At 75.5% G+C, this 24,507-nt stretch overlaps 1 protein-coding gene across 1 annotated transcript; it reads right to left on the reverse strand.

Moving 5' to 3' along the window:
- Positions 1 to 509: 509 nt before the first annotated feature.
- On the reverse strand, positions 510 to 24,507 carry LOC125436395. Its single transcript, XM_048503354.1, has 5 exons — positions 24,373 to 24,507; positions 21,775 to 21,936; positions 21,684 to 21,729; positions 3,970 to 4,141; positions 510 to 1,627 (listed from the first exon to the last, which is right to left on the reverse strand). The coding sequence occupies exons 1-5, from the start codon at positions 24,452 to 24,454 to the stop codon at positions 1,463 to 1,465; spliced, it is 627 nt and encodes a 208-aa protein (XP_048359311.1). The 5' UTR covers positions 24,455 to 24,507; the 3' UTR covers positions 510 to 1,462.

A 24,507-nucleotide genomic window follows, 5' to 3' on the forward strand; every position in this document is an offset into this window, starting at 1 on the left:
TATAAAATTATGCACGGGGTAGAAAATGTGGACAGAGAGAAATTTTTCTCTCTTTCTCACAATACTAGAACCAGGGGGCATTCATTGAAAATGCTGGGGGGAAGAATTCGGACTAATAAAAGGAAACACTTCTTCACGCAACGTGTGATTGGTGTTTGGAATATGCTGCCACAGGAAGTGGTGATGGCCACTAACCTGGATAGCTTTAAAAGGGGCTTGGACAGATTTATGGAGGAGAAGTCGATCTATGGCTACCAATCTTGATCCTCTTTGATCCGAGATTGCAAATGCCTTAACAGACCAGGTGATCGGGAGCAACAGCCGCAGAAGGCCCTTGCTTTCACATCCTGCACATGAGCTCCCAAAGGCACCTGGTGGGCCACTGCGAGTAGCAGAGAGCTGGACTAGATGGACTCTGGTCTGATCCAGCTGGCTTGTTCTTATGTTCTTATGTTCTTATGTTCTTATGGCTAGCGTTTTGGGAAGGATGATAGTTACCCAAACGGCACAACTTTTTTGTTTGTTTATTGATTGATTGATTGAATTTCTTAATCACCCCTCCCAGAGTTGGGTCGGGGCAATTTACAAATCGACAATGATACAATAAAAGTGTCTTGGCATATGAAGACCATAACATTGGAAACCGGGTGACAGTCTAAATTTTGTAATATACCCTGTTTCCCTGAAAATAAGCCCTATCATGATTTTTCAGGATTTTTGGAGGAGGCTTAAAATATACTCCAAAAATAAGCCCTACTCCAAAAATAAGCCCACATGAGGAGGAAGCAACGAGGCTGCCGAGAGCCCGCCTGAATGAATTGTGAAGGTATTGTATTTCCCTTAAAAGAAGCCCTACCCCAAAAATAAACCCTAATGCATCTTTTGGTGCAAAAAAGACCCTGCCTTATTTTCAGGGAAACATGGTAATTAGTTTAGTGAGTTAAAACAATCCAAATTAAAAATTTATTCGATATTTAAAATTTTAATAGATCAGGAGTAAAGGGGCTCCTAGTAATTTCTGGCCCACATGAGGTTTGTTTGGCCTCAATGTGGGCCAGGGCCTTTTCAGCCTTGGCCCCTACCGGGTGGAACAGCCTCCCCGAGGAGATCAGGGCCCCGCAGAACCTCATGGAGTTTTACAGGCCCTGCAAAACTGTTCTGTTGAGGCCCGGCTGTTTCATCTAACCCCCGTGGGTATGTGCTGCAATGTACTGTCGCCATCATTTATCGGTCTGAATCTTGAATAATCCTTTGAGTTTGTTCGATTGTATGAACACCATCTTGGCATCACTACAAGAAGTCCTTTCCTCCTTAGATCTTCATTCCAAACTCCTGCTTTGATACCACTGAGCAATACCCTTTCCTCATTCCCTACCTCATTCCTTGTCTTTTCTATCCCTGATGTTATTCTTACTCATGCCAAAGTGTCCACTAGGCTTCCAGCTTGGGCACTCCTTGGGCTTTATTGCACCCGTGGATGAACCGCAGGAGAGTCCTTGAAGAAGTCGTGGAAGTAGGTGCAAGCTGCCGACACGAATCGGATATACTCCTCGAAGTCCACTTGGCCGTCTTTGTTTGTATCAAGCAACGTCATCAGCTCCTCAAAGGCTCCCTCTTTTATTTTTAGCTGGAAAGGGGAGGGAAATGGGGAGGGGGAAGAATGAGCAAATTGTTGAGGTCCTTCTGGAATTATTAGGCCTGTCTTGGATTAATGCCACAGCTTCCTTTCTACAAGATCTTCAAAAGCTTGAGCTCTGTGGTGGGGCTTATAATCCTGGAGCTTGCCCCCCAACAGAGGCACAGCTCTCATGGGGACATGTGGGGTCATATGTCCCCAGGAGCACCCCAGCTGGTCACGTGGGGGTGGAGAGTCACCCCCCCAAACACACACACTTCTCCCCTCTGGCTTCCCCTGCTAGGCTGCTCCTTCAGCCAGTGGAGCCATCGGAGTGCTGTGTGGTTTCCAGGCTGTATGGCCGTGTTCTAGCAGCATTCTCTCCTGACGTTTCGCCTGCATCTGTGGCTGGCATCTTCAGAGCATCTTCAGATCCTCTAAAGATACCAGCCATGGATGCAGGCGAAACGTCAGGAGAGAATGCTGCTAGAACACGGCCATACAGCCTGGAAACCACACAGCACTCCAGTGATTCCGGCTGTGAAAGCCTTCGACAATACAGTGGAGCCATCGCCAGGCGCCCCTTGGCCCCACCCCACCAGGCTGCTTCCCTCAGTCCCGCCCTTCAGCAGTCTCCCACTGACTAAGTTAAGTGGGGCGTGGAGGGCACGAGGTGGGGGAGCGGCCTGAGCAGGTGTTGCCCCAGGTGCCATTTTCTCCCCCTAGGCCTTTTCCTCCCCCTAACCCCTTACACAGTTCCTGGCTACGTATTGCTGCTTATTGCTGCCTCCTGTTGGGAGCTTGGGACTCGAGAGGCTGATCGCATCAGTATTATGTCACTTAGGTTCACAGGCATTTGGCTTTAATCTGTGCCTGGCTTCTCTTCCCAGCCTCTCAAGCTCCACGCTCGCATGGCCCCTGCCTTCCTAAACCCAGTAGCGCTGGGCAACCAGCAATAATGAAGCTTTGCTACGTAAATCACCTAGCTAGGAGTAAACATTCTGACTATCCTTGCCTTTCCTAGATGCAAGGGGGGGAAGGGCGGAGTTGTTCAAGCTGTCCCCATGTGGGGGTTGTTCAAGCTTTTTCTCCCCTTGGCTTTTCCACATTCCTCAGATCTGACTATGAAATAGTATAATTAATTGCCTTGAACGGACCTTCAGTAAAGACTACCATTATAAATATCAGAGTCTGGTTAATGTCTATTGACAGCCAACCTTACGGTCATCAGATTATAATTATAATTATACTTTTTATTATAATCGTTCAGTTCGAAATGAAGGAAAGCAAACAAGGATTACCCCTGATCTCGAGTAAATCCTGACACACCTGTTATACCTGTTCAGTGCTATGAATGTAGAGGGGGAGGAGAAGAGGAAGAGGAAGAGGAAGAGGAAGAGGAAGAGGAGGAGGAGGAGGAGGAGGAGGAAGAGGAAGAGGAAGAGGAAGAGGAGGAGGAAGAGGAGGAGGAGTAGTTTGGATTTATATCCCCCCTTTCTCTCCTGCAGGAGACTCAAAGGGGCTTACAATCTCCTTGCCCTTCCCCCCTCACAACAAATACCCTGTGAGGTAGGTGGGGCTGAGAGAGCTCTGAGAAGCTGTGACTAGCCCAAGGTCACCCAGCTGGCGTTTGTGGGAGTGTACAGGCTAATCTGAATTCCCCAGATAAGCCTCCACAGCTCAGGCGGCAGAGCTGGGAATCAAACCCGGTTCCTCCAGAAGAAGAAGCAAATGGGACACCAAACCACAGAGATGTTGTAGAGGGGGTCAAGTTCTTGCCCTGCAAGATGGCTTTTACCCATGTCTTTGTGTTAGTCTTTTTCTTTAAAAAAAATTATTCTATTTTATTCTATTCTATTCCCTTTGCAGGTTCAGAGCAGCCTCCAACATAAGATAAATACAATAAAATTATACACAAAGTCTATCAGCCTAATCTATGTACAAACCCTATCCAGACGGTGTTAAAACTCTCATAAATTAAAAGGTAGTAATCTAATCTAGTGCTGTCTAGGGAAATCCAGAAGTGATGTACAGTAGCTCTGGGAATTACCAGAAAATCTATGGTAAATCCTGGAAGTGACATAGAGCAGCTCAAGGAATTGCCAGAATTCTGGGGTAAAATCATAGAGAGAATTATTACGGTAAAACCATAGAGTTTTTGACAATTCCTAGAGCAACCCTATGTCAGCTCTAAGGGTGTTTTATATATATATATATACCAGCCATGGATATATATATATATATATATATATATATATCGATCGATCGATATATATATATATATATATATATAGAGAGAGAGAGAGAGAGAGAGAGAGATAACCAAACATGACCTAGTGATATGTAATACTTACTGTTTTCAGACTGGGGAGCTCTGTTTTCAATAGGTCCATCAGCTCCCCTCTGCTGAGTGTATGTTTGTCGCCTTCCTTCCGGCAATAGCGCTGGAAGGTACAGGTGAGCACTCCGAGGGCTTGCTCTAGATTATTATGCATTCCGTCCATCACAGAACATGTACAAGGAGCTCTGCAAACAGGAAGTAAACAGATGAGTTAGTAAACAGAGCTGGGAGACTCAATGGGACAGATGCCCTTTGAATGAACCAGCAACTGGAGAATCCCCAGACTGCTAGCAAAGGTCAGCCAAGAGCACCCCCCAAGAGCAATATAAAACTGTTCACTTTGGATTGACTTGAAGAGAGCAGGTTGTGGCTCTAGATGGATTAAACATTCAGATTTCCATCCGTTCAGATAGAAATTTGTTGGGGTATAATATCATTTTAACAAGGCATTTTAACAAATGTTCATGATCTTTAATACCCAATGTGGCAATTATATTTATTTATTTATTTATTTACTTATTTATTTATTTATTTATTTATTTTTATTGAATTTATAGGCCGCCTCATCCCTGAAGGGCTCTCCCCTTTCTCTCCTACAAGGAGTCTCAAGGCAGCCTACAAACTCCTTTCTTCCTTTCTCCACAACAGACTTGTGAGGTAGGTGGGGCTGAGAGAGTTCTGAGAGAACTTCAGCTAGCCCAAGGTCACCCAGCAGGCTTCATATGGAAGAGCAGGGAAACAAATCTGGTCCCCCCTCATGTGGAGGAGTGGGGAATCAAACCCAGTTCTCCAGATTAGAGTCCACCTCCTCCAATCCAATCTAATACTTCACTTTTTTTGACCAGTTCTTGTGGAAAAATTGATCAAATGCAGCCATCACGGTGCATAGGTGTTTGGTACTTGTGAGTGTTTAGATGGTCTTGCTTAAGCACTGAAATCTTGTTCATTAGTATAATTAACCAGTTTTTAATAACAGTAACTCCAGTTTTGAGTGTATACTTCTTTGGGTTCTAGGCAGTGGTGGAGCCACAAGGGGTGGGGTGTGTGCCGTGCACCGGACGCACACCGGGGGGGTTGTGAAAAATCACCCCCAGCCCCCCCTTCCCCCCCTCCCCCACGGCACCTCCTTGCAGCGCCCCCCACCCCCCTTCCCACACTTACCTTAGTTCCTTTCCTTTTCCTAGAACTTTTTCAGGCTGGAAAAAAAGGCCTGTTCACAGTACAGGCTAAAAACGGCCTGAGGAACTACAGTTCCCAGGAGACCTTGGGGCTCACAAGGTCTCCTGGGAAATATAGTTCCTGGGAAGTATAGTTCCCATAACATTTCATTTTAATTCTCATGTTTCCCACCCCAAAAAAAGAATTCTGGGGATTGTAGTTTATCAGATGTGCAGCAATCCCCATGAAAGATTACTAGTAATCAAGGTCAGCTCTGTGGTGCAGGCTTGTCATGCAGAATAGAGAAAGACTTGCAATAGCTAGGCAAGCCGTGAAATAGCTAGCCACTCTGTGCCCTTAAGAAGAAACAGCAACCTATTGGAATGCCCGCTGTGTAAAAATAATCCCGTTTTTGGTCCTCTGCTGTAAGTCTTTCCACATTCTCTCTTTCTCCTCTTCTCAAAGTTCCTGTTTCTCCCTTGTGCCTTTTTAAAATTCCGCACAAGTTTTGCTCTCTCTGGGGGTTGAGGTGATATCACACCTTTTTTTTTAATCTGGTTTATCTTTAGATCATGTGACCATTTTGCCTTTTACTAGAAGAAGCGTTTAAAAGCTGCTTCATGAATCATCAGAGAAATAAGATCGATTTAATCTTCTGCATAACAAATCGGCCATTAGAGAGAGTAAAACATGTGTAGAACTTTTAAAAAAAACAGGAACTTTGAGATCAGGCAATGTTGCAGGAACAGCCCGAACAGGCCGGACTAATCCAAGCTTGTCAGAGCACAAAAGTTAAGCAGGGTTGACCAGGGTCAATACTTGAATGGGGGACCACTTAAAGCAGAGGTCTTCAAACTATGGCCCTCCAGATGTTCAGGAACTACAATTCCCATCAGCCTCTGCCAGCATGGCCAAGTAGCAGGGCTGATGGGAATTGTAGTTCCTGAACATCTGGAGGGCCATAGTTTTCCCCCCCCCCCCCCACCCCCCCCCCCCCCCACCCCCCCCCCCCCCCACCCCCCCCCCCCCCCACCCCCCCCCCCCCCCACCCCCCCCCCCCCCCACCCCCCCCCCCCCCCACCCCCCCCCCCCCCCACCCCCCCCCCCCCCCACCCCCCCCCCCCCCCACCCCCCCCCCCCCCCACCCCCCCCCCCCCCCACCCCCCCCCCCCCCCACCCCCCCCCCCCCCCACCCCCCCCCCCCCCCACCCCCCCCCCCCCCCACCCCCCCCCCCCCCCACCCCCCCCCCCCCCCACCCCCCCCCCCCCCCACCCCCCCCCCCCCCCACCCCCCCCCCCCCCCACCCCCCCCCCCCCCCACCCCCCCCCCCCCCCACCCCCCCCCCCCCCCACCCCCCCCCCCCCCCACCCCCCCCCCCCCCCACCCCCCCCCCCCCCCACCCCCCCCCCCCCCCACCCCCCCCCCCCCCCACCCCCCCCCCCCCCCACCCCCCCCCCCCCCCACCCCCCCCCCCCCCCACCCCCCCCCCCCCCCACCCCCCCCCCCCCCCACCCCCCCCCCCCCCCACCCCCCCCCCCCCCCACCCCCCCCCCCCCCCACCCCCCCCCCCCCCCACCCCCCCCCCCCCCCACCCCCCCCCCCCCCCACCCCCCCCCCCCCCCACCCCCCCCCCCCCCCACCCCCCCCCCCCCCCACCCCCCCCCCCCCCCACCCCCCCCCCCCCCCACCCCCCCCCCCCCCCACCCCCCCCCCCCCCCACCCCCCCCCCCCCCCACCCCCCCCCCCCCCCACCCCCCCCCCCCCCCACCCCCCCCCCCCCCCACCCCCCCCCCCCCCCACCCCCCCCCCCCCCCACCCCCCCCCCCCCCCACCCCCCCCCCCCCCCACCCCCCCCCCCCCCCACCCCCCCCCCCCCCCACCCCCCCCCCCCCCCACCCCCCCCCCCCCCCACCCCCCCCCCCCCCCACCCCCCCCCCCCCCCACCCCCCCCCCCCCCCACCCCCCCCCCCCCCCACCCCCCCCCCCCCCCACCCCCCCCCCCCCCCACCCCCCCCCCCCCCCACCCCCCCCCCCCCCCACCCCCCCCCCCCCCCACCCCCCCCCCCCCCCACCCCCCCCCCCCCCCACCCCCCCCCCCCCCCACCCCCCCCCCCCCCCACCCCCCCCCCCCCCCACCCCCCCCCCCCCCCACCCCCCCCCCCCCCCACCCCCCCCCCCCCCCACCCCCCCCCCCCCCCACCCCCCCCCCCCCCCACCCCCCCCCCCCCCCACCCCCCCCCCCCCCCACCCCCCCCCCCCCCCACCCCCCCCCCCCCCCACCCCCCCCCCCCCCCACCCCCCCCCCCCCCCACCCCCCCCCCCCCCCACCCCCCCCCCCCCCCACCCCCCCCCCCCCCCACCCCCCCCCCCCCCCACCCCCCCCCCCCCCCACCCCCCCCCCCCCCCACCCCCCCCCCCCCCCACCCCCCCCCCCCCCCACCCCCCCCCCCCCCCACCCCCCCCCCCCCCCACCCCCCCCCCCCCCCACCCCCCCCCCCCCCCACCCCCCCCCCCCCCCACCCCCCCCCCCCCCCACCCCCCCCCCCCCCCACCCCCCCCCCCCCCCACCCCCCCCCCCCCCCACCCCCCCCCCCCCCCACCCCCCCCCCCCCCCACCCCCCCCCCCCCCCACCCCCCCCCCCCCCCACCCCCCCCCCCCCCCACCCCCCCCCCCCCCCACCCCCCCCCCCCCCCACCCCCCCCCCCCCCCACCCCCCCCCCCCCCCACCCCCCCCCCCCCCCACCCCCCCCCCCCCCCACCCCCCCCCCCCCCCACCCCCCCCCCCCCCCACCCCCCCCCCCCCCCACCCCCCCCCCCCCCCACCCCCCCCCCCCCCCACCCCCCCCCCCCCCCACCCCCCCCCCCCCCCACCCCCCCCCCCCCCCACCCCCCCCCCCCCCCACCCCCCCCCCCCCCCACCCCCCCCCCCCCCCACCCCCCCCCCCCCCCACCCCCCCCCCCCCCCACCCCCCCCCCCCCCCACCCCCCCCCCCCCCCACCCCCCCCCCCCCCCACCCCCCCCCCCCCCCACCCCCCCCCCCCCCCACCCCCCCCCCCCCCCACCCCCCCCCCCCCCCACCCCCCCCCCCCCCCACCCCCCCCCCCCCCCACCCCCCCCCCCCCCCACCCCCCCCCCCCCCCACCCCCCCCCCCCCCCACCCCCCCCCCCCCCCACCCCCCCCCCCCCCCACCCCCCCCCCCCCCCACCCCCCCCCCCCCCCACCCCCCCCCCCCCCCACCCCCCCCCCCCCCCACCCCCCCCCCCCCCCACCCCCCCCCCCCCCCACCCCCCCCCCCCCCCACCCCCCCCCCCCCCCACCCCCCCCCCCCCCCACCCCCCCCCCCCCCCACCCCCCCCCCCCCCCACCCCCCCCCCCCCCCACCCCCCCCCCCCCCCACCCCCCCCCCCCCCCACCCCCCCCCCCCCCCACCCCCCCCCCCCCCCACCCCCCCCCCCCCCCACCCCCCCCCCCCCCCACCCCCCCCCCCCCCCACCCCCCCCCCCCCCCACCCCCCCCCCCCCCCACCCCCCCCCCCCCCCACCCCCCCCCCCCCCCACCCCCCCCCCCCCCCACCCCCCCCCCCCCCCACCCCCCCCCCCCCCCACCCCCCCCCCCCCCCACCCCCCCCCCCCCCCACCCCCCCCCCCCCCCACCCCCCCCCCCCCCCACCCCCCCCCCCCCCCACCCCCCCCCCCCCCCACCCCCCCCCCCCCCCACCCCCCCCCCCCCCCACCCCCCCCCCCCCCCACCCCCCCCCCCCCCCACCCCCCCCCCCCCCCACCCCCCCCCCCCCCCACCCCCCCCCCCCCCCACCCCCCCCCCCCCCCACCCCCCCCCCCCCCCACCCCCCCCCCCCCCCACCCCCCCCCCCCCCCACCCCCCCCCCCCCCCACCCCCCCCCCCCCCCACCCCCCCCCCCCCCCACCCCCCCCCCCCCCCACCCCCCCCCCCCCCCACCCCCCCCCCCCCCCACCCCCCCCCCCCCCCACCCCCCCCCCCCCCCACCCCCCCCCCCCCCCACCCCCCCCCCCCCCCACCCCCCCCCCCCCCCACCCCCCCCCCCCCCCACCCCCCCCCCCCCCCACCCCCCCCCCCCCCCACCCCCCCCCCCCCCCACCCCCCCCCCCCCCCACCCCCCCCCCCCCCCACCCCCCCCCCCCCCCACCCCCCCCCCCCCCCACCCCCCCCCCCCCCCACCCCCCCCCCCCCCCACCCCCCCCCCCCCCCACCCCCCCCCCCCCCCACCCCCCCCCCCCCCCACCCCCCCCCCCCCCCACCCCCCCCCCCCCCCACCCCCCCCCCCCCCCACCCCCCCCCCCCCCCACCCCCCCCCCCCCCCACCCCCCCCCCCCCCCACCCCCCCCCCCCCCCACCCCCCCCCCCCCCCACCCCCCCCCCCCCCCACCCCCCCCCCCCCCCACCCCCCCCCCCCCCCACCCCCCCCCCCCCCCACCCCCCCCCCCCCCCACCCCCCCCCCCCCCCACCCCCCCCCCCCCCCACCCCCCCCCCCCCCCACCCCCCCCCCCCCCCACCCCCCCCCCCCCCCACCCCCCCCCCCCCCCACCCCCCCCCCCCCCCACCCCCCCCCCCCCCCACCCCCCCCCCCCCCCACCCCCCCCCCCCCCCACCCCCCCCCCCCCCCACCCCCCCCCCCCCCCACCCCCCCCCCCCCCCACCCCCCCCCCCCCCCACCCCCCCCCCCCCCCACCCCCCCCCCCCCCCACCCCCCCCCCCCCCCACCCCCCCCCCCCCCCACCCCCCCCCCCCCCCACCCCCCCCCCCCCCCACCCCCCCCCCCCCCCACCCCCCCCCCCCCCCACCCCCCCCCCCCCCCACCCCCCCCCCCCCCCACCCCCCCCCCCCCCCACCCCCCCCCCCCCCCACCCCCCCCCCCCCCCACCCCCCCCCCCCCCCACCCCCCCCCCCCCCCACCCCCCCCCCCCCCCACCCCCCCCCCCCCCCACCCCCCCCCCCCCCCACCCCCCCCCCCCCCCACCCCCCCCCCCCCCCACCCCCCCCCCCCCCCACCCCCCCCCCCCCCCACCCCCCCCCCCCCCCACCCCCCCCCCCCCCCACCCCCCCCCCCCCCCACCCCCCCCCCCCCCCACCCCCCCCCCCCCCCACCCCCCCCCCCCCCCACCCCCCCCCCCCCCCACCCCCCCCCCCCCCCACCCCCCCCCCCCCCCACCCCCCCCCCCCCCCACCCCCCCCCCCCCCCACCCCCCCCCCCCCCCACCCCCCCCCCCCCCCACCCCCCCCCCCCCCCACCCCCCCCCCCCCCCACCCCCCCCCCCCCCCACCCCCCCCCCCCCCCACCCCCCCCCCCCCCCACCCCCCCCCCCCCCCACCCCCCCCCCCCCCCACCCCCCCCCCCCCCCACCCCCCCCCCCCCCCACCCCCCCCCCCCCCCACCCCCCCCCCCCCCCACCCCCCCCCCCCCCCACCCCCCCCCCCCCCCACCCCCCCCCCCCCCCACCCCCCCCCCCCCCCACCCCCCCCCCCCCCCACCCCCCCCCCCCCCCACCCCCCCCCCCCCCCACCCCCCCCCCCCCCCACCCCCCCCCCCCCCCACCCCCCCCCCCCCCCACCCCCCCCCCCCCCCACCCCCCCCCCCCCCCACCCCCCCCCCCCCCCACCCCCCCCCCCCCCCACCCCCCCCCCCCCCCACCCCCCCCCCCCCCCACCCCCCCCCCCCCCCACCCCCCCCCCCCCCCACCCCCCCCCCCCCCCACCCCCCCCCCCCCCCACCCCCCCCCCCCCCCACCCCCCCCCCCCCCCACCCCCCCCCCCCCCCACCCCCCCCCCCCCCCACCCCCCCCCCCCCCCACCCCCCCCCCCCCCCACCCCCCCCCCCCCCCACCCCCCCCCCCCCCCACCCCCCCCCCCCCCCACCCCCCCCCCCCCCCACCCCCCCCCCCCCCCACCCCCCCCCCCCCCCACCCCCCCCCCCCCCCACCCCCCCCCCCCCCCACCCCCCCCCCCCCCCACCCCCCCCCCCCCCCACCCCCCCCCCCCCCCACCCCCCCCCCCCCCCACCCCCCCCCCCCCCCACCCCCCCCCCCCCCCACCCCCCCCCCCCCCCACCCCCCCCCCCCCCCACCCCCCCCCCCCCCCACCCCCCCCCCCCCCCACCCCCCCCCCCCCCCACCCCCCCCCCCCCCCACCCCCCCCCCCCCCCACCCCCCCCCCCCCCCACCCCCCCCCCCCCCCACCCCCCCCCCCCCCCACCCCCCCCCCCCCCCACCCCCCCCCCCCCCCACCCCCCCCCCCCCCCACCCCCCCCCCCCCCCACCCCCCCCCCCCCCCACCCCCCCCCCCCCCCACCCCCCCCCCCCCCCACCCCCCCCCCCCCCCACCCCCCCCCCCCCCCACCCCCCCCCCCCCCCACCCCCCCCCCCCCCCACCCCCCCCCCCCCCCACCCCCCCCCCCCCCCACCCCCCCCCCCCCCCACCCCCCCCCCCCCCCACCCCCCCCCCCCCCCACCCCCCCCCCCCCCCACCCCCCCCCCCCCCCACCCCCCCCCCCCCCCACCCCCCCCCCCCCCCACCCCCCCCCCCCCCCACCCCCCCCCCCCCCCACCCCCCCCCCCCCCCACCCCCCCCCCCCCCCACCCCCCCCCCCCCCCACCCCCCCCCCCCCCCACCCCCCCCCCCCCCCACCCCCCCCCCCCCCCACCCCCCCCCCCCCCCACCCCCCCCCCCCCCCACCCCCCCCCCCCCCCACCCCCCCCCCCCCCCACCCCCCCCCCCCCCCACCCCCCCCCCCCCCCACCCCCCCCCCCCCCCACCCCCCCCCCCCCCCACCCCCCCCCCCCCCCACCCCCCCCCCCCCCCACCCCCCCCCCCCCCCACCCCCCCCCCCCCCCACCCCCCCCCCCCCCCACCCCCCCCCCCCCCCACCCCCCCCCCCCCCCACCCCCCCCCCCCCCCACCCCCCCCCCCCCCCACCCCCCCCCCCCCCCACCCCCCCCCCCCCCCACCCCCCCCCCCCCCCACCCCCCCCCCCCCCCACCCCCCCCCCCCCCCACCCCCCCCCCCCCCCACCCCCCCCCCCCCCCACCCCCCCCCCCCCCCACCCCCCCCCCCCCCCACCCCCCCCCCCCCCCACCCCCCCCCCCCCCCACCCCCCCCCCCCCCCACCCCCCCCCCCCCCCACCCCCCCCCCCCCCCACCCCCCCCCCCCCCCACCCCCCCCCCCCCCCACCCCCCCCCCCCCCCACCCCCCCCCCCCCCCACCCCCCCCCCCCCCCACCCCCCCCCCCCCCCACCCCCCCCCCCCCCCACCCCCCCCCCCCCCCACCCCCCCCCCCCCCCACCCCCCCCCCCCCCCACCCCCCCCCCCCCCCACCCCCCCCCCCCCCCACCCCCCCCCCCCCCCACCCCCCCCCCCCCCCACCCCCCCCCCCCCCCACCCCCCCCCCCCCCCACCCCCCCCCCCCCCCACCCCCCCCCCCCCCCACCCCCCCCCCCCCCCACCCCCCCCCCCCCCCACCCCCCCCCCCCCCCACCCCCCCCCCCCCCCACCCCCCCCCCCCCCCACCCCCCCCCCCCCCCACCCCCCCCCCCCCCCACCCCCCCCCCCCCCCACCCCCCCCCCCCCCCACCCCCCCCCCCCCCCACCCCCCCCCCCCCCCACCCCCCCCCCCCCCCACCCCCCCCCCCCCCCACCCCCCCCCCCCCCCACCCCCCCCCCCCCCCACCCCCCCCCCCCCCCACCCCCCCCCCCCCCCACCCCCCCCCCCCCCCACCCCCCCCCCCCCCCACCCCCCCCCCCCCCCACCCCCCCCCCCCCCCACCCCCCCCCCCCCCCACCCCCCCCCCCCCCCACCCCCCCCCCCCCCCACCCCCCCCCCCCCCCACCCCCCCCCCCCCCCACCCCCCCCCCCCCCCACCCCCCCCCCCCCCCACCCCCCCCCCCCCCCACCCCCCCCCCCCCCCACCCCCCCCCCCCCCCACCCCCCCCCCCCCCCACCCCCCCCCCCCCCCACCCCCCCCCCCCCCCACCCCCCCCCCCCCCCACCCCCCCCCCCCCCCACCCCCCCCCCCCCCCACCCCCCCCCCCCCCCACCCCCCCCCCCCCCCACCCCCCCCCCCCCCCACCCCCCCCCCCCCCCACCCCCCCCCCCCCCCACCCCCCCCCCCCCCCACCCCCCCCCCCCCCCACCCCCCCCCCCCCCCACCCCCCCCCCCCCCCACCCCCCCCCCCCCCCACCCCCCCCCCCCCCCACCCCCCCCCCCCCCCACCCCCCCCCCCCCCCACCCCCCCCCCCCCCCACCCCCCCCCCCCCCCACCCCCCCCCCCCCCCACCCCCCCCCCCCCCCACCCCCCCCCCCCCCCACCCCCCCCCCCCCCCACCCCCCCCCCCCCCCACCCCCCCCCCCCCCCACCCCCCCCCCCCCCCACCCCCCCCCCCCCCCACCCCCCCCCCCCCCCACCCCCCCCCCCCCCCACCCCCCCCCCCCCCCACCCCCCCCCCCCCCCACCCCCCCCCCCCCCCACCCCCCCCCCCCCCCACCCCCCCCCCCCCCCACCCCCCCCCCCCCCCACCCCCCCCCCCCCCCACCCCCCCCCCCCCCCACCCCCCCCCCCCCCCACCCCCCCCCCCCCCCACCCCCCCCCCCCCCCACCCCCCCCCCCCCCCACCCCCCCCCCCCCCCACCCCCCCCCCCCCCCACCCCCCCCCCCCCCCACCCCCCCCCCCCCCCACCCCCCCCCCCCCCCACCCCCCCCCCCCCCCACCCCCCCCCCCCCCCACCCCCCCCCCCCCCCACCCCCCCCCCCCCCCACCCCCCCCCCCCCCCACCCCCCCCCCCCCCCACCCCCCCCCCCCCCCACCCCCCCCCCCCCCCACCCCCCCCCCCCCCCACCCCCCCCCCCCCCCACCCCCCCCCCCCCCCACCCCCCCCCCCCCCCACCCCCCCCCCCCCCCACCCCCCCCCCCCCCCACCCCCCCCCCCCCCCACCCCCCCCCCCCCCCACCCCCCCCCCCCCCCACCCCCCCCCCCCCCCACCCCCCCCCCCCCCCACCCCCCCCCCCCCCCACCCCCCCCCCCCCCCACCCCCCCCCCCCCCCACCCCCCCCCCCCCCCACCCCCCCCCCCCCCCACCCCCCCCCCCCCCCACCCCCCCCCCCCCCCACCCCCCCCCCCCCCCACCCCCCCCCCCCCCCACCCCCCCCCCCCCCCACCCCCCCCCCCCCCCACCCCCCCCCCCCCCCACCCCCCCCCCCCCCCACCCCCCCCCCCCCCCACCCCCCCCCCCCCCCACCCCCCCCCCCCCCCACCCCCCCCCCCCCCCACCCCCCCCCCCCCCCACCCCCCCCCCCCCCCACCCCCCCCCCCCCCCACCCCCCCCCCCCCCCACCCCCCCCCCCCCCCACCCCCCCCCCCCCCCACCCCCCCCCCCCCCCACCCCCCCCCCCCCCCACCCCCCCCCCCCCCCACCCCCCCCCCCCCCCACCCCCCCCCCCCCCCACCCCCCCCCCCCCCCACCCCCCCCCCCCCCCACCCCCCCCCCCCCCCACCCCCCCCCCCCCCCACCCCCCCCCCCCCCCACCCCCCCCCCCCCCCACCCCCCCCCCCCCCCACCCCCCCCCCCCCCCACCCCCCCCCCCCCCCACCCCCCCCCCCCCCCACCCCCCCCCCCCCCCACCCCCCCCCCCCCCCACCCCCCCCCCCCCCCACCCCCCCCCCCCCCCACCCCCCCCCCCCCCCACCCCCCCCCCCCCCCACCCCCCCCCCCCCCCACCCCCCCCCCCCCCCACCCCCCCCCCCCCCCACCCCCCCCCCCCCCCACCCCCCCCCCCCCCCACCCCCCCCCCCCCCCACCCCCCCCCCCCCCCACCCCCCCCCCCCCCCACCCCCCCCCCCCCCCACCCCCCCCCCCCCCCACCCCCCCCCCCCCCCACCCCCCCCCCCCCCCACCCCCCCCCCCCCCCACCCCCCCCCCCCCCCACCCCCCCCCCCCCCCACCCCCCCCCCCCCCCACCCCCCCCCCCCCCCACCCCCCCCCCCCCCCACCCCCCCCCCCCCCCACCCCCCCCCCCCCCCACCCCCCCCCCCCCCCACCCCCCCCCCCCCCCACCCCCCCCCCCCCCCACCCCCCCCCCCCCCCACCCCCCCCCCCCCCCACCCCCCCCCCCCCCCACCCCCCCCCCCCCCCACCCCCCCCCCCCCCCACCCCCCCCCCCCCCCACCCCCCCCCCCCCCCACCCCCCCCCCCCCCCACCCCCCCCCCCCCCCACCCCCCCCCCCCCCCACCCCCCCCCCCCCCCACCCCCCCCCCCCCCCACCCCCCCCCCCCCCCACCCCCCCCCCCCCCCACCCCCCCCCCCCCCCACCCCCCCCCCCCCCCACCCCCCCCCCCCCCCACCCCCCCCCCCCCCCACCCCCCCCCCCCCCCACCCCCCCCCCCCCCCACCCCCCCCCCCCCCCACCCCCCCCCCCCCCCACCCCCCCCCCCCCCCACCCCCCCCCCCCCCCACCCCCCCCCCCCCCCACCCCCCCCCCCCCCCACCCCCCCCCCCCCCCACCCCCCCCCCCCCCCACCCCCCCCCCCCCCCACCCCCCCCCCCCCCCACCCCCCCCCCCCCCCACCCCCCCCCCCCCCCACCCCCCCCCCCCCCCACCCCCCCCCCCCCCCACCCCCCCCCCCCCCCACCCCCCCCCCCCCCCACCCCCCCCCCCCCCCACCCCCCCCCCCCCCCACCCCCCCCCCCCCCCACCCCCCCCCCCCCCCACCCCCCCCCCCCCCCACCCCCCCCCCCCCCCACCCCCCCCCCCCCCCACCCCCCCCCCCCCCCACCCCCCCCCCCCCCCACCCCCCCCCCCCCCCACCCCCCCCCCCCCCCACCCCCCCCCCCCCCCACCCCCCCCCCCCCCCACCCCCCCCCCCCCCCACCCCCCCCCCCCCCCACCCCCCCCCCCCCCCACCCCCCCCCCCCCCCACCCCCCCCCCCCCCCACCCCCCCCCCCCCCCACCCCCCCCCCCCCCCACCCCCCCCCCCCCCCACCCCCCCCCCCCCCCACCCCCCCCCCCCCCCACCCCCCCCCCCCCCCACCCCCCCCCCCCCCCACCCCCCCCCCCCCCCACCCCCCCCCCCCCCCACCCCCCCCCCCCCCCACCCCCCCCCCCCCCCACCCCCCCCCCCCCCCACCCCCCCCCCCCCCCACCCCCCCCCCCCCCCACCCCCCCCCCCCCCCACCCCCCCCCCCCCCCACCCCCCCCCCCCCCCACCCCCCCCCCCCCCCACCCCCCCCCCCCCCCACCCCCCCCCCCCCCCACCCCCCCCCCCCCCCACCCCCCCCCCCCCCCACCCCCCCCCCCCCCCACCCCCCCCCCCCCCCACCCCCCCCCCCCCCCACCCCCCCCCCCCCCCACCCCCCCCCCCCCCCACCCCCCCCCCCCCCCACCCCCCCCCCCCCCCACCCCCCCCCCCCCCCACCCCCCCCCCCCCCCACCCCCCCCCCCCCCCACCCCCCCCCCCCCCCACCCCCCCCCCCCCCCACCCCCCCCCCCCCCCACCCCCCCCCCCCCCCACCCCCCCCCCCCCCCACCCCCCCCCCCCCCCACCCCCCCCCCCCCCCACCCCCCCCCCCCCCCACCCCCCCCCCCCCCCACCCCCCCCCCCCCCCACCCCCCCCCCCCCCCACCCCCCCCCCCCCCCACCCCCCCCCCCCCCCACCCCCCCCCCCCCCCACCCCCCCCCCCCCCCACCCCCCCCCCCCCCCACCCCCCCCCCCCCCCACCCCCCCCCCCCCCCACCCCCCCCCCCCCCCACCCCCCCCCCCCCCCACCCCCCCCCCCCCCCACCCCCCCCCCCCCCCACCCCCCCCCCCCCCCACCCCCCCCCCCCCCCACCCCCCCCCCCCCCCACCCCCCCCCCCCCCCACCCCCCCCCCCCCCCACCCCCCCCCCCCCCCACCCCCCCCCCCCCCCACCCCCCCCCCCCCCCACCCCCCCCCCCCCCCACCCCCCCCCCCCCCCACCCCCCCCCCCCCCCACCCCCCCCCCCCCCCACCCCCCCCCCCCCCCACCCCCCCCCCCCCCCACCCCCCCCCCCCCCCACCCCCCCCCCCCCCCACCCCCCCCCCCCCCCACCCCCCCCCCCCCCCACCCCCCCCCCCCCCCACCCCCCCCCCCCCCCACCCCCCCCCCCCCCCACCCCCCCCCCCCCCCACCCCCCCCCCCCCCCACCCCCCCCCCCCCCCACCCCCCCCCCCCCCCACCCCCCCCCCCCCCCACCCCCCCCCCCCCCCACCCCCCCCCCCCCCCACCCCCCCCCCCCCCCACCCCCCCCCCCCCCCACCCCCCCCCCCCCCCACCCCCCCCCCCCCCCACCCCCCCCCCCCCCCACCCCCCCCCCCCCCCACCCCCCCCCCCCCCCACCCCCCCCCCCCCCCACCCCCCCCCCCCCCCACCCCCCCCCCCCCCCACCCCCCCCCCCCCCCACCCCCCCCCCCCCCCACCCCCCCCCCCCCCCACCCCCCCCCCCCCCCACCCCCCCCCCCCCCCACCCCCCCCCCCCCCCACCCCCCCCCCCCCCCACCCCCCCCCCCCCCCACCCCCCCCCCCCCCCACCCCCCCCCCCCCCCACCCCCCCCCCCCCCCACCCCCCCCCCCCCCCACCCCCCCCCCCCCCCACCCCCCCCCCCCCCCACCCCCCCCCCCCCCCACCCCCCCCCCCCCCCACCCCCCCCCCCCCCCACCCCCCCCCCCCCCCACCCCCCCCCCCCCCCACCCCCCCCCCCCCCCACCCCCCCCCCCCCCCACCCCCCCCCCCCCCCACCCCCCCCCCCCCCCACCCCCCCCCCCCCCCACCCCCCCCCCCCCCCACCCCCCCCCCCCCCCACCCCCCCCCCCCCCCACCCCCCCCCCCCCCCACCCCCCCCCCCCCCCACCCCCCCCCCCCCCCACCCCCCCCCCCCCCCACCCCCCCCCCCCCCCACCCCCCCCCCCCCCCACCCCCCCCCCCCCCCACCCCCCCCCCCCCCCACCCCCCCCCCCCCCCACCCCCCCCCCCCCCCACCCCCCCCCCCCCCCACCCCCCCCCCCCCCCACCCCCCCCCCCCCCCACCCCCCCCCCCCCCCACCCCCCCCCCCCCCCACCCCCCCCCCCCCCCACCCCCCCCCCCCCCCACCCCCCCCCCCCCCCACCCCCCCCCCCCCCCACCCCCCCCCCCCCCCACCCCCCCCCCCCCCCACCCCCCCCCCCCCCCACCCCCCCCCCCCCCCACCCCCCCCCCCCCCCACCCCCCCCCCCCCCCACCCCCCCCCCCCCCCACCCCCCCCCCCCCCCACCCCCCCCCCCCCCCACCCCCCCCCCCCCCCACCCCCCCCCCCCCCCACCCCCCCCCCCCCCCACCCCCCCCCCCCCCCACCCCCCCCCCCCCCCACCCCCCCCCCCCCCCACCCCCCCCCCCCCCCACCCCCCCCCCCCCCCACCCCCCCCCCCCCCCACCCCCCCCCCCCCCCACCCCCCCCCCCCCCCACCCCCCCCCCCCCCCACCCCCCCCCCCCCCCACCCCCCCCCCCCCCCACCCCCCCCCCCCCCCACCCCCCCCCCCCCCCACCCCCCCCCCCCCCCACCCCCCCCCCCCCCCACCCCCCCCCCCCCCCACCCCCCCCCCCCCCCACCCCCCCCCCCCCCCACCCCCCCCCCCCCCCACCCCCCCCCCCCCCCACCCCCCCCCCCCCCCACCCCCCCCCCCCCCCACCCCCCCCCCCCCCCACCCCCCCCCCCCCCCACCCCCCCCCCCCCCCACCCCCCCCCCCCCCCACCCCCCCCCCCCCCCACCCCCCCCCCCCCCCACCCCCCCCCCCCCCCACCCCCCCCCCCCCCCACCCCCCCCCCCCCCCACCCCCCCCCCCCCCCACCCCCCCCCCCCCCCACCCCCCCCCCCCCCCACCCCCCCCCCCCCCCACCCCCCCCCCCCCCCACCCCCCCCCCCCCCCACCCCCCCCCCCCCCCACCCCCCCCCCCCCCCACCCCCCCCCCCCCCCACCCCCCCCCCCCCCCACCCCCCCCCCCCCCCACCCCCCCCCCCCCCCACCCCCCCCCCCCCCCACCCCCCCCCCCCCCCACCCCCCCCCCCCCCCACCCCCCCCCCCCCCCACCCCCCCCCCCCCCCACCCCCCCCCCCCCCCACCCCCCCCCCCCCCCACCCCCCCCCCCCCCCACCCCCCCCCCCCCCCACCCCCCCCCCCCCCCACCCCCCCCCCCCCCCACCCCCCCCCCCCCCCACCCCCCCCCCCCCCCACCCCCCCCCCCCCCCACCCCCCCCCCCCCCCACCCCCCCCCCCCCCCACCCCCCCCCCCCCCCACCCCCCCCCCCCCCCACCCCCCCCCCCCCCCACCCCCCCCCCCCCCCACCCCCCCCCCCCCCCACCCCCCCCCCCCCCCACCCCCCCCCCCCCCCACCCCCCCCCCCCCCCACCCCCCCCCCCCCCCACCCCCCCCCCCCCCCACCCCCCCCCCCCCCCACCCCCCCCCCCCCCCACCCCCCCCCCCCCCCACCCCCCCCCCCCCCCACCCCCCCCCCCCCCCACCCCCCCCCCCCCCCACCCCCCCCCCCCCCCACCCCCCCCCCCCCCCACCCCCCCCCCCCCCCACCCCCCCCCCCCCCCACCCCCCCCCCCCCCCACCCCCCCCCCCCCCCACCCCCCCCCCCCCCCACCCCCCCCCCCCCCCACCCCCCCCCCCCCCCACCCCCCCCCCCCCCCACCCCCCCCCCCCCCCACCCCCCCCCCCCCCCACCCCCCCCCCCCCCCACCCCCCCCCCCCCCCACCCCCCCCCCCCCCCACCCCCCCCCCCCCCCACCCCCCCCCCCCCCCACCCCCCCCCCCCCCCACCCCCCCCCCCCCCCACCCCCCCCCCCCCCCACCCCCCCCCCCCCCCACCCCCCCCCCCCCCCACCCCCCCCCCCCCCCACCCCCCCCCCCCCCCACCCCCCCCCCCCCCCACCCCCCCCCCCCCCCACCCCCCCCCCCCCCCACCCCCCCCCCCCCCCACCCCCCCCCCCCCCCACCCCCCCCCCCCCCCACCCCCCCCCCCCCCCACCCCCCCCCCCCCCCACCCCCCCCCCCCCCCACCCCCCCCCCCCCCCACCCCCCCCCCCCCCCACCCCCCCCCCCCCCCACCCCCCCCCCCCCCCACCCCCCCCCCCCCCCACCCCCCCCCCCCCCCACCCCCCCCCCCCCCCACCCCCCCCCCCCCCCACCCCCCCCCCCCCCCACCCCCCCCCCCCCCCACCCCCCCCCCCCCCCACCCCCCCCCCCCCCCACCCCCCCCCCCCCCCACCCCCCCCCCCCCCCACCCCCCCCCCCCCCCACCCCCCCCCCCCCCCACCCCCCCCCCCCCCCACCCCCCCCCCCCCCCACCCCCCCCCCCCCCCACCCCCCCCCCCCCCCACCCCCCCCCCCCCCCACCCCCCCCCCCCCCCACCCCCCCCCCCCCCCACCCCCCCCCCCCCCCACCCCCCCCCCCCCCCACCCCCCCCCCCCCCCACCCCCCCCCCCCCCCACCCCCCCCCCCCCCCACCCCCCCCCCCCCCCACCCCCCCCCCCCCCCACCCCCCCCCCCCCCCACCCCCCCCCCCCCCCACCCCCCCCCCCCCCCACCCCCCCCCCCCCCCACCCCCCCCCCCCCCCACCCCCCCCCCCCCCCACCCCCCCCCCCCCCCACCCCCCCCCCCCCCCACCCCCCCCCCCCCCCACCCCCCCCCCCCCCCACCCCCCCCCCCCCCCACCCCCCCCCCCCCCCACCCCCCCCCCCCCCCACCCCCCCCCCCCCCCACCCCCCCCCCCCCCCACCCCCCCCCCCCCCCACCCCCCCCCCCCCCCACCCCCCCCCCCCCCCACCCCCCCCCCCCCCCACCCCCCCCCCCCCCCACCCCCCCCCCCCCCCACCCCCCCCCCCCCCCACCCCCCCCCCCCCCCACCCCCCCCCCCCCCCACCCCCCCCATGTCAAACTCGTGGCCCTCCAGATGTTATGGACTACAGTTCCCATTATCCCCTGTCAGCATCATGCTGGCAGGGGATGATGGGAACTGTAGTCCATAACATCTGGAGGGCCACGAGTTTGACACCTGTGGCTTAAGGCCTTAAAGATCAACACCTTGAAAACAATCTGGAATTTCTGGGGCGTTGTGGGGTTTCCGGGCTGTATGGCTTTGTTCCAGTAGCATTTGCTCCTGACATTTCACCTGCATCTGTGGCTGGCATCTTCAGAGGATCCGATGGTAGTAAAGCCTTTGAGAAGATCCTCCGAAGATGCCAGCCATAGACACTGAACATATTAAGACCATACATGGTGGTGGTGGAAAGTGCTATTTTAAAAGCCAACTTATGGTGACCCCCCCACTAGGTTTTTCAAGGCAAGGGGCCATAAGACATGGTTGGCCACTGGCTGCCTCGGTGTCACAAAATCCCTTGACTTCTTTGGTGGTCTCCCTTCCAAAATATGAACCAGGACCAACCCTGCTTAGCTTAAGAGATCTGATGAGATTGGGATAACCTCAGCTATCCAAGACCAGGCAAAGCTACCCTATATTTAGCATAGCACATAGCAAAGATGTGGAGAACCCAAAATTTAACAAAAATATGAATAACTATAAAAAGAAATAAAAAGAGGGAGCAGAAAACAAAGCTCCCACTGCATGGCCTCACCTGGATAAAAGCGGGCATCTCTTGAAGAAGCAGCTCCCTCATCTCGGCCTTGCTGAGCGTATACTTGTTCCCAGTCCTACCCGAATATTTGTGGAAGGTGTTTATCATCACTCCCAGAGCCTTTTCGAGGGGTGCCTCCATCTTGGCCTCTGAAAAGAAAGAAACACAAGATTAGCCCCTCCGGAATCAGAAGACATGCTTGAGTCTGTCTACTTTTGTGCTGGAAACTCCATGTTCTTCTCCTCAAGACTTCCTCATAAAAAGATCAGTTTGCAGTCAAGTTGCAACTGATGTGTGGAGCCCCTTCCATGGAAAGGTCCCTGGCTCAAAAAATATCTGGTTGTCCTCAATCAGAGGAGAAGAAGAAGAAGAAGAAGAAGAAGAAGAAGAAGAAGAAGAAGAAGAAGAAGAAGAAGAAGAAGAAGAAGAAGAAGAAGAAGAAGAAGAAGAAGAAGAAGAAGAAGAAGAAGAAGAAGAAGAAGAAGAAGAGGAGGAGGAGGAGGAGGAGGAGGAGGAGGAGGAGTTTGGATGTATATCCCCCCTTTCTCTCCTGCAGGAGACTCAAAGTGGTTTACAATCTCCTTGCCCTTCCCCCCTCACAACAAACACCCTGTGAGGTAGGTGGGGCTGAGAGAGCTCCAAGAAGCTGTGACTAGCCCAAGGTCACCCAGCTGGCATGTGTGGGAGTGCATAGGCTAATCTGAATTCCCCAGATAAGCCTCCACAGCTCAGGCGGCAGAGCGGGGAATCAAACCCGGTTCCTCCAGATTAGATACACGAGCTCTTAACCTCCTACGCCACTGCTGCTCCAGAGCGTTCTCAGTTCTGGCCCCTTCCTGGTGGAACAGTCTGTCAAATGACACCAGGGCCCTGCAGGACTTATCTCAGTTCTGCAGGGCCTGTAAGACAGAGCGATCCCACCAGGCCTATGGTTGAGGGACCGCCAGTGGAGTAGGGGGTGTAACATCCTGGGCGGAGCAGCAGCAGAAGTGTGGCTGGGCCGCCAGGGGGGCATTCCGGGGCAGGGGCAGGCAACGCCACGGCAGGGGCGCAGGGTACGCACACGCCCTGGGTGTAGTTCCCCCTTGCTCCGCCTGTGGCAACAGCTCTCTCCATCATCACAGGCCTCCCTGTAGCCCTTTCTGCACAAGCAGAATAATGCACTTTCAATCCACTTTCACAGTTGTTTGCAAGTGGATTTTGCTGTTTCGCACAGTAATATCCAGCTGCAAAGTACATTGAAAGTGGATTGAAAGTGCATTATTCTGTAGGTGCCGAACAGGCCTCTTCCTCTTCCCTAATCGTCTTCCCTTTCCCTTTTTGTTTTATATTTTTCCCTTCATTTCACTAGCTAGAGTGGAATTTTAAGGCTCTGTTAAGTGTTAATAATGTAACTGGGTTTTAACTGGATTTTCTGTGAGCCATGCTGAGCCCACTACGGGAGAGGGCAGCGTATAAATAAGTACATACATTAAGTAGCGCGGGGTCCCCTTCACTCCCCACTACAGGGGCGGCGACAACGCAGCTGCCCCGATGCTGCCGCTGTCGCGCCCCCTCAGTGCGCGTCATTCCTGGCGCTCCTCAAAACGGCGCCTTTTGATGACTCTGCACAAAGCGCGGGGTCGTGGGGAAGCCCGGGAGCGCGCCAGAAATGACACGCGCTGAGAGTAGCGCGCAGCACAGGGTGGTCGAGGTAAGTGGGGAAACGACCAATGTGTCCTCCCACCAGGGGGTGGGGGCCGGAGATCTCACACTGAATATCTCCGTTCAGCTTCAGAAAATGACGGCTTCTCAAAATGGTTGGAATATATTTGGGAACAAATTCAGTTAGAGATTTTTGAGAGACTGGCAAAAAAAAATACACTATGGCAAGAGAAACTAAAAGATATTATGAAGCTATGGACATTGTATGACAAATGGATGGAAGAAGCCGGATTTAACGAAGAACCATGGAACAAGAGAATAAGAAGAATGAACCTTCTGCTGCTTGCTTGAAATATTCAATGGAAAAGAGGGGGGAGGGGGGTGAAAAAGGAAAAATGTATAGTTGGAACAAACATATTGAATGTAACAAATATAATAATATTCTATACAATTAAAAATTATTTTTAAAAAAAGAGAAAATGACGGTTTTGGTGGGTGGACTCTATGGCCGTGGTGGCGAACCTTTGGCACTCCAGGTGTTATGGACTACAATTCCCATCACCCCCTGGCAGGGTCTGATGGGAATTGTAGTCCATAACATCTGGAGTGCCAAAGGTTCGCCACCACTGCTCTATGGCATTATACCCCACTGAAATACCTCTCCTCCCCGAGCTCCGCCCTCGCTGTTCTCCGCCCCCACAATCCCCAAGACTTCCCCAACCCAGAGATGGCAATTTGAAGCGTTCCCTTGCCAGAGATGCGGGCCAGAGTTCCCCCCAGCTGCCTGAGACCCTAGCCACATCTGGAACGACAACCGTCAGGTTTCATTTGAGCCTGACCACTCTTCCGACCGAATACACATCTGGCTCTCTCTTTTTTTAAAAAAAGGATTCAAGGTTAGAAGAAACAGCAGTTTGCAAGAGGTGGGAAAAACCACTCACCCGGAGGTGCAGAGGGGGGGAAGCCAGCAGTTGTGGGGAAGAGAAGAGAGGTGATCTGAGCCAAAAAGAGGTGTGTGCGCATTCAGTGAGCCTCGTATACCGCCCACACCCCCAAGTGCCAGCCGATTGTTGCTC

Source organism: Sphaerodactylus townsendi, linkage group LG01 (assembly GCF_021028975.2).
Source record: "Sphaerodactylus townsendi isolate TG3544 linkage group LG01, MPM_Stown_v2.3, whole genome shotgun sequence".
In the NCBI taxonomy this organism is placed as follows: Eukaryota; Metazoa; Chordata; class Lepidosauria; order Squamata; family Sphaerodactylidae; genus Sphaerodactylus; species Sphaerodactylus townsendi.

Coding starts and splice junctions, on each gene's coding strand:
- LOC125436395 (XM_048503354.1), bottom strand. CDS start 24,454: ATGCGCACACACCTCTTTTTGGCTCAGATCACCTCTCTTCTCTTCCCC. Junction 21,937..24,372: donor CCCCCCCTCTGCACCTCCGG/GTGAGTGGTTTT, acceptor CTTTCTTTTCAG/AGGCCAAGATGGAGGCACCC. Junction 4,142..21,683: donor GTTCTCCACATCTTTGCTAT/GTGCTATGCTAA, acceptor TCCTGTTTGCAG/AGCTCCTTGTACATGTTCTG.